This window comes from Phaethon lepturus, unplaced genomic scaffold (assembly GCF_000687285.1).
Source record: "Phaethon lepturus isolate BGI_N335 unplaced genomic scaffold, ASM68728v1 scaffold5849, whole genome shotgun sequence".
NCBI classification, from domain to species: Eukaryota; Metazoa; Chordata; class Aves; order Phaethontiformes; family Phaethontidae; genus Phaethon; species Phaethon lepturus.
In genome coordinates this window covers 1-9,312 of record NW_010561109.1, presented here as the reverse complement: position 1 = coordinate 9,312, position 9,312 = coordinate 1, and the positions used below count along the sequence as shown (strand labels likewise).

General features: G+C 43.3%; 1 protein-coding gene across 1 annotated transcript; it reads right to left on the bottom strand.

Moving 5' to 3' along the window:
* Positions 1–4,578: 4,578 nt before the first annotated feature.
* LOC104613708 (ankyrin repeat and SOCS box protein 4-like) lies at positions 4,579–8,748 on the bottom strand (the record flags this gene model as incomplete). Its single annotated transcript, XM_010293877.1, has 3 exons — positions 4,579–4,767; positions 6,472–6,585; positions 8,258–8,748. Coding segments are annotated over 3 exons (794 nt in total), but the record flags the coding sequence as incomplete, so codon positions are not given.
* Positions 8,749–9,312: the final 564 nt, after the last annotated feature.

Here is a 9,312-nt window from a genome sequence, read left to right as displayed (position 1 = left end):
ATCAGTCTTGCTCAGTCTAGGAGCCATATAAATTCATGATCACAGCAGTTAACGATACACACAACTGGTGTATAGGCTGTAAGGTATTGCCTCACAGAAAGAAGAGAAATGGTCTTTCAAGATGGTAAGTGGTTTTGAGTAAGCAAAATTTCGTTGGTGCCAAAACACTTATGGGAATGTATGGGTTTCAGCTCTGATGATACCCTGATTTGGGTCAAAAAACTCTGATTGAAACTGGAGCAAAGATTTTGACTAGAATCTCTGTGCAAGTCTCCTCACACATGCCGATGCACACACAGACCCATGCAGGACTGCCAGAATCAAAACAAGCATTTCAACAGCATTATGCTTTCATGTAGTCAGGAGCTTTGATCCAAAATCTTTCAAGATGATGCAGACAGCCTCATCATCCTCCACACTGCCCTAATCACAATGCCATGTAAGAGCATGAAAAGGGGCACAGGCAACCCGTTCCCTTCCCCTGCCAGCTTTTCAAATGCTAAGGGCAGAAAGACATGGAGATCCTGGCTGCCTGGGCCAGGTGGCCCCAAGACCCTGTGTTTATAGTTTTGGCTTTGAGCCTTTATGACGCTAACTCTTCTTAGTACAGTTCATTATGAGAGGAGCGAGGTATGTCAAACCAGCACCCCTTGTGCTGAAGGTCCTCATTGCTGCCATTCATCCAACCAATAGGCTCTCATCAGGTAGCTTGGTTTTGGAGTAGGGGTTGGTGACATTGACTTATGAGTATTGTCTTAAAGTACCAGTAATGAGCATATTAGCAAAACATGTATCACGCTCTAAGACCGATAGGTATGCAGACAGTTGTCAATAGTCATCCAAAGCCACCTTTGTAGAGAAAAGACCTACTTATCACATCCATAACCCTTGTGCAACCCATGTGGTCTTGATACCACTGCACACAGTGGAACACAGCTGAGAACATATCCTTGGCCACCTGCTACCAGCAGCACTGGAAAACTAGCCTGTCTCAAGGGTGAACGGTGAAGGTTTTAAGGACATGTTGACTGAAGACTGAGCAGGAACTGGTCAAGATTCACTGCTTCATTCTCCAGTGTCCCAGGTTTCTGCTTTGCACACTCTGGTTCCTCTTCTTGGCACTAGGCTGGCAGGACAAGCAGCAGTGTTGGAGAGCTGACCCAGACAGGTTGTTTTGGACTCATTGTGCTTGTTTCTAAAGGCTGACCAAATATGAATAGATGTTTAAAGGTGTTGAAGGAAAATACATTCCTGAACACTGTTAGACTGACTCTGACTTCAGTGTCACCTACATGCTCTGCATGGAGAAATCAGTGGAGTTCTGAGTCAAGCTGGATCCAATCAGACATCAGGGGCTAGGTTTAAAATTATTGCAAGATCACTTTGCAAAAAGGATGTCCATATTTCCATGAACTGGAATTCAGTTAGCTGAATAGCTGAATTATGGCTCTGCACTGGCCCACAAAAACACGCAGAGTGTCTCTATGTTCATAGATGGAATAACTTTTGTCAACAATGCATGTCGCTTAAGAACATCCCTTCATATACACATCTTAAAAAGCACAAGGACCAAAACATGTAATCTTATTGCTGTGGGAAAGGGCTGCCAACAGGAAAGGATAGTTCATTCTTTGTGCCCATCTGTGCTTTAAATATTCTAGTAGGCTGTGAAATGCAGTGAAAATGTCTCAAATATGGCTACATCTAAGAAGCCAAATGGCAAAAAGCAACTCATTTCACAGAAGACACAAAACAACCCTGAAAACCATTTTCTGTCATTTTAGGTCATGCCTAGGTTCAGACTTGCAGTGTAGGGGTGACAGCTTGGTCTCTCATTATTTCCACCTGCAGCCATACAATCTATTGCAGCTTTGAAAATATAAAAGCATGATCAGGAGTTATATGACAGTATGAAATTTCAAGGCATCCACACTGAGTCAGAATAATAAGACTGTGCATCCCATAAATTTAATAAATTATGAGCTTATTATCGGGTACCCCCATGCCTCACATGAGCAACTCCATCCAGTGCCTGGGAACAGAGTACAGTAAGAGAAAAAAAGAAAGAAATGCTAAAAGGTAACAAATAATAAGGTTTGCTTACTGTTGGTCTTTCTATCTCCAACAACAGAAGCAATTAAAGTGCATCAATCAGGTCTTTTTTCTTTGATAGGGATGTTCTCCAGTGTTTTTAACAGCTTGCAAATTCCTATGACTATAATCAGCCTGATCCCACTGTGCTCCCTGTCAGATACCACAATGGCTATAATCTGGCACCTGCTTGGTACAAAGCTTGGAAGTGAGGCTGGGTGCCCACAGAATAAAAATTAAGCATGTTCACTGTAGAGGGGGAGGATCAGAGGGAATTTAGGAACACTGGTGACAGCCTTTTTTCTTCTTTCTCAGCAAGAGAGTCCTGACTATGACAGGTCAAAAAATGCTGCTATTGTTCTGCCTTAAACCTCCCTCTTCCAGATGCAGAATTTTGCTTCCAGAAGCAGCCAGTGCAGGGATGCATTCCCGATAAATCAGCTACCTCCATCTGTTTCTTCTGGACTACCCAGCTTGCCACATTGTCAGACTGTTCAGGAAGCAAAAAACATCTTCTTGCCTTAACCAGTTTGCAAATACTCTTCTTCATGCCTGACTTCCATAGATACACATACTAAAAAAGCAGTGGTTTTAGATCACCTAATTTTCTTTCGTTCTTCCAAATTCACTGGTTTCCCTCAGTACAGAATTCAGTGGATCCTATTGACCATGCCTCAAGTGGGTTTTTCTGTAGACAGCCTGCTCCAGATCCCGATCGTTCTCCCCTGTAAACCACTGTGGTGTCTCTGACAGAGATACCTCTGCAACTCTGTAGAAATCTTTCATCAGTTTAGTAAAGTACAACTTCATTCATATGAGAAAGCATTTTCTCATGGTCTGTGTTGTCTTTGAACTTCTCCATTGGAACTGGAAACTGTTAAATAGCAATCGACTTCGCTGTCTAGCTAAACATAAACAGACCTATGAATTGGATTATCTCCTAACACAGTGTACAGGCTTTGATTCATGAAAACTGAGATGAAAAGAAAGCAAAGTGATTTATCACACTAAATAATCTGCACATTTCTTCAAGTGCTGTTGTTGCCACTTCGCAAGGCACAGAGACACTGAACAGCTTTGCCGCTCCTGTCCCGCTGGGAAGCGCGTAACGTGCTGTGGGCTCTCTTGAAAAGAGATAATAATAATGATAAGGACTGACAGCTCCACAGTCAGAGATGCAATGAGAAGTCAGGACTGTCTTGCTCCCAGTGGTGGGCACAGCTCACCTCCCTTTTAACAAAGCCTGGAGTTGTCAGGGTCTAAAAAAAGTGTAACAGCCCAGATGGATTGCATCAAACTAAAAAAGGGAAGAAAAATGGTTTTTTTCTGTAGGTCAGATCACACACTTGCCCTTGCTGTAGTATACTTGGTGTGTGAACTGCCTCTGCCCTGCATTTCATCCTTCTGGACTGTAGACAGCAGCTTGATCAGGAGTAAAATTTTCCTGCAAGCAGGGAAACCAGCACTGGCAGGTCCAAAAGCAGAGGGCCTGCAAATCAGGGGGACATTCAGCCAACACATCTGCATCTTGGAAACACCTTTCAGTTAAGGTGGCATTGCTCTCACCTGTGTTTAGCTGCCAAAAAATGAGGTGTGTAGTCCATGTTAACAGGCTAGAGTCTTTTTATAGTCAATGGCAAGAAAGGCTTGTATTCTTCCCAGATCCCATCCAACACCTTCCTGAGGGATATATGGCTGGGTATAAGCCCAGGTTGCAGGGGCTACCCACAAAATGTGGGCTACCCACATTTCTCAACACCAGAACATGAAATTATCATCAGTCATACTGAGAGCAGAAACAGAGGCAGCATCTGCTAAAAGCTACCTGGGCATGAATAGCAATGTACAGAAATTTCAGTGCTGCAGATTTCAACATTGTGATTGATAATGAAAAAAAATCTTACAATTAAGAAGGATATTATTATGACAAAGCTTTATAAGATACAGAGGGTGAATAGTGAACTAACACTGAATTGCCAGTCAATCCACAGGAAAATATGGAAACTACTGAAAACTTGTCTGTGGTCATGATTCAAAGCAGTTTGCCCATTTCCTTCTGGGAAAGCATTTCTGTGCCGCTAATAAATGTTCTATTTTTTTGATGGTATCCTTTCTTTTACTCCCAGAATGACAGCTGAAGAAAATTGCAGTAAAACAGTATCAAAGGTTGTCCAGATTTAATCTAATGCTATCTAGCAGGCAGCAGAATAAATACCAAAGGCAGCAGCAGCACTGTTTAAGCTAGGCTGAACAAGGCACGGAAGTATGCACCCCTGTTTTTGTTTGGGGGGAGCGAGGGGGCCTTTCCAGCTCTGCCTTCCCCAGTGTGACCCACAGCCTGCAGCTGCAATTTGAGTCGGTAAATCCCAGCCCAGCTTGAGGCTGGCCTGCGACTGTACAAAAGCAAAGGGCTGCGCAAAGGTTGTCCCTGGATCTCCAGCACCCCACAGAGGCGTGCAGATCTGGGAAGGGAGATGCTGCTGCAGTTCAGTAGATAATCCCTTCTGGTTCCAGCAGCAAGTACTTCTTCATGGACAGGGGGATGGAGAGCAAGGGCACTCCTCGGTGGCACCTTTCTGACAATATTGCCCGAATAGTACATCTGCATAGATGCATGAGTGACCGTGGTGAATTGCTGCACACAGTGAACAAAGAGTTGTAGAAATCCTGGTGCTGCTGTAAAAAAAACACAAGTGTGTTTTAGGGCAATAAGGCTGTTTTCCTTCCCTCCCTTTCCCCTGCCCACATGCAGCCCTTGGCAGAACAAGGTAAAAAGCATGGAGAGCCATCTTGTCCTTGGAAGCACACCCAGCACCAGGGACTCGGTTTAGACAAATACCTGCACAAAATTCTTATCCTTGCCTCAAATATTTAGTGTTAAGTTAAAGACCATGATGAAATCTTTACACTTGGTATGTCTTATATCCATCAGTCTGAGGTGGGGGTTCCTCTGTGGTGTTAGTCCTGATCTGAACAGATGCTGCAGCCAGCTCAGGGTCAGTGCACGTGGATGAGTTAATCCCCTAAACCTCACTGGGGGGCAGCAAGGCCGCGTAATGCCGGCATTACCCACGAGTTCGCTGGGGCTGTGAATAGCAAAGGACCTTTGGTCTTAACTCAGCACGCCCCTGGCCTTTTAGAAAAAATAAAATCACAGCCCCACGAGAGGAAAAGTGCAGATGCTTACAAATGATGTTGAAATAAAAGAAGCAAATGGTAAGCACGTGTGACTATGTGTGACTTGACCTTACTTTATATTCTTGCTACTTCATAGATCTGGATACACTTTTTTCATGTACACTTTATGTACTGAAAAGTAGAGATTTGTGTCAACAAAATTTTTTTCTTCAATTCCATGTCAAATTTTGCAAATGGCTTTGACAACAAAAATTACAGTCTCAACAAAGAAATAGACCAGCTGTACACTTTTCCAAATAAGAATGTTTCAATATTTCAGATTAAAATTTTTGTTTGGAGAAAAAGAATTAGTTATTTCCTTTCTAATCTCACTTGTAGCTCAGCAATTATTATTACTGTTGTTGTTGTTGTTATAATGTTTAGGTGAAAAAGGACCTTTAACATTTAATTTTGTGTTCACCCAAAATAGTTTCTTTCAATTTTTTTCTGAACAAAGCTGACCTGAAAAAACTGTTAGTCTCACAGTTCCTCTGGCTGTATAACTCCGCATTATAATACAGATGGGGTTCCCTAAACACCACTGATAATGCATAGCGCATATGGGTGCACTTAACCTCAGCACTGACTTGAAAATTTTGAAAAAACTCAGTACTACTAAAAAACTAGTTTTAATCTGGAATATTGGGACTATGCAGATTTCTGAAGTAAAGGGATAATTATGTCAAAGCGTGTAGTTTGTCCCACAATTTTGTCTTTTGACAACATCTTTTCCTCTTTGATCTCTTATTTTTCATTTCAATTCTCCCCTGTATTTGCAGCTAACCAGTTCTGCTCACAGAAACCCAATCCGTGCAACAGAACATAAAGACATATAGTCATTCACATGTAGCATTTTAAAACATTTGCTGACTTAAAAAAAAATATATATATGTATTGATACATCTGAAGAAACACCAATCAGAGCCAGAATCTTTGCACTTGTTGAGTGCAGGGACAGCTGAGATCCTGCAGCACCCCTGACGGGGTGCTCCAAAGGATAATGTTGCAATGACAATTTCACAAAAATATCTTTTAACCATGAGTGATATGCTTTTGTTAAGTGCAAGACATTAAATGGGGAAGTCCCGAATCCTCAAAGATGTTCTTCTCTTTCAAAAGCATTCTCACTTTTCTTTGACCAGATACAGGGAATGCAAATAATGAGCCTGGATTTTACTCAATTGCAACTCATTAAGAGCTTACCTCAAAGACATCATCAGGTATGGCTGCTTTCCACTTTGTTGTTGATTTGATGTGTTCGTAGGTATTGACGACAATCTCCACAGCTCTGGGGTGGGAATGACAGGCTTGTAGCACCTGCAGGCAGGATGCATAGAGACCATGAGGATCACCAAAAAGCTGGGGCTAGCCTGGATGGTTGGCACTGTGCAATGGCATACTAAGATCACAGCCAAAGAATCCTGATAGGATAAGGTTGGAGCTGCAAAAGACAAAAATCTACACTGCTCAGTGCAAGTGCAGCAAGAAACCCCAGGCTAGCCCCCGGTAGAGCTGTGCACACCCCAGTGCAACACCATGCAGAAATACTGGCTTAGATCTCCAGCAGCTAGCTGATGGGGGTAGCTTTATCACCTGAATCAGAAGATAACTTGCTCATAGCTAAGTTGAGTAACTCAACACCAGGCAAAGCCATGCACAAAGTCCCTGCTCCAAGTCATGCAGCACAGGAACAGCAAAAATCCCATCATATGAATCAAAAATGCAGTTACAGGAAAATTTAAAGGAAGACTGGGTGTCATGGTTTAGCCCAGAAACAAGGACACTGGGAATTAACACAGCTCAGAAGTATGGCTTCCAAGCCACATGAGGCCTCTGAAACAACTGCTCTGCCCAGTAACTGCTCAGTAGGAAAAAACAAAGTCTACTGTCACTCACACGCATGGAATAACACTTTGCATTCACACTGTATGATGCACAATTTTGTTCCACTCAGTAGACAAGGTTTCACAAACAAAACTGCAGAAAATCCCTCTGGGATAAATATCATCCTACATATTTTACAGATGGGAAATGATGGTTTGGAAGGGAGACCCACTCCATGCAACAGGAGAAAGGCAGAGGCAGGAAGGGGAGACCCCAGATCTGGCTCTCAAACATGCTTTAGGAGACTAAGTATTGTTCTGTTATAGACAGGGCCAGCTCATCCTGGGCTGAGGAGGGCACAACCAAAAATTTGGTATTTTATTCAAAGGCTTCTGGTTGCTTGCCTTGTTAAAACTTTTCATATACGGTGAAGGAGCTGCAAAATGTTGCTCAGGGCACTGGAGAAGAGACAGTAAGTCCTGACCACAGCAAGCTTACTTAGTTGCCTGATATAAGAAGTCTGACAGCTAATTCTGTCAGTGCCTTGGGCTTTGCAGACCTTTAGAAATTCTTTGGGAAGGATCCTGCAATTCTTTTTCTATTTTTTTTTTCATCAACTATGAGCCCAGGCCCAGCATTTCCACTTAATTTCTCACATTTCCTGGGAATAAGCCAAAGCTTTACTGAGATCCATTTCATTTGGAATAGATTTGCATAGATTTTTAAAGGTCTGAAATGACAAACTGAATCAACTACTCTGATCTCCAATCTTTGGTAGAGGTCATGAAATATGCATTTCATATAACCCAGTTAAGCCTGTATGAAGCCAGGTTTGACAAAGGCATGTAGGTTTTCTGAAATAAGAAAGTGAAAGCTCTGAAAAGCTAGGCATGAACCAGCATTTACAGTTCGGGGTTTCAGGTTGGGTAAGACCAAAAATGGGATCTGGGTCTGGTTTCTGGCATTAACAGCTGTAATTTCACTTCATTTAAATGATACCACTCTCACAGCAGGTCAGGTCACGTTTTGGGCATTCTGGGCCCGTAGTTTGTAAGACTTGAGCAAATTCAGATACCACCAAACCCTGAAGTTTGGATCTCTCATCCCATTCCTGTTCAAGATATCACCTCTCTCCATATTGCTGCTGTAGAAAGCCATCCTTAACCTTGTGGAATTGCAGCGGATATATCCTAGCTGCTCCATGATTCAGTAGCAGCTGATAGCAGATATCAGGCTGGGCAGCTGGCCGCACAGATGTCACTTTTATGATATACTGTAGGGGTGCACAGCCGTTGACATCCATGATGTTTGCTTCTGCTCCTGCTTCCAGCAGCATATGCAGCAGGACGTGGTCACAGTTCCAGGCAGCTTTGTGGAGCGGTGATTTGAAATCCTCATCACGAGCATTCACTTCAGCTTTATAGTCTAAGAGCATCCGACAGACAAGGTGGTGATCCGGGCTGTATATCTGATCCTTATAGTGCAGGGCCCAATAGGCTGCACAGGCCAGGGGAGTCTCCATGTAGGCATTGAGAGCATCAACGTGCGCTCCTTGTTCCATGTAAAAGGCCACGAGCTCCGGGATACCCAAGCGTGCAACGATGTGCAGAGGAGTCTCCTCATCTTGGTTGTTTGTTTTTATGTTCACATTTGCTCCTGCCAAAGAAAGATGATGGGAAAATATGAAGGCAACGAAAGCCTGGTTGAGGCATCTCTCTGCTTGAGCCATCTCTCTGCTTGAGCCCTGCTACCCGAGAGGAAGGTGAAGGTGGGCAACTGGCATGACACACATGGAAATGCAAAATGCTAGGGGCATGGATTCTGCATTTCTTAAGCCTTCAGGAAACCTTTAGAAACTTCAGGTTCTTGGATCCAGTTTCAGAAGTGATAGCTTGGCCCCGAGCTGGCAGAAGACCTTTTCTGAATACTCTGTTTTGGAGCAGCATCCAGGTATAAATATCTGTGTAAAATTCTTTTTTCCTATAAATTAAGAACTAAAGGAAAAAGGAGAGCTTTTACTCCTACTCCTGAGAGTAGCTCTGCTCAAATCTACACCCTGAGAACGTTTCCTGCAGCACCTCATTAACCGCGAGCCGGGAAGGGAGGACATTTTAGGATAGCTCCACAAGCTGATATAAAAACCCCACAGCCGAAGTCCCCAGCTGAGGGTCTGGATCCTGTTTCCAAGCCGGCAAGCGGCCTGGCACGACTGCTCTGGTC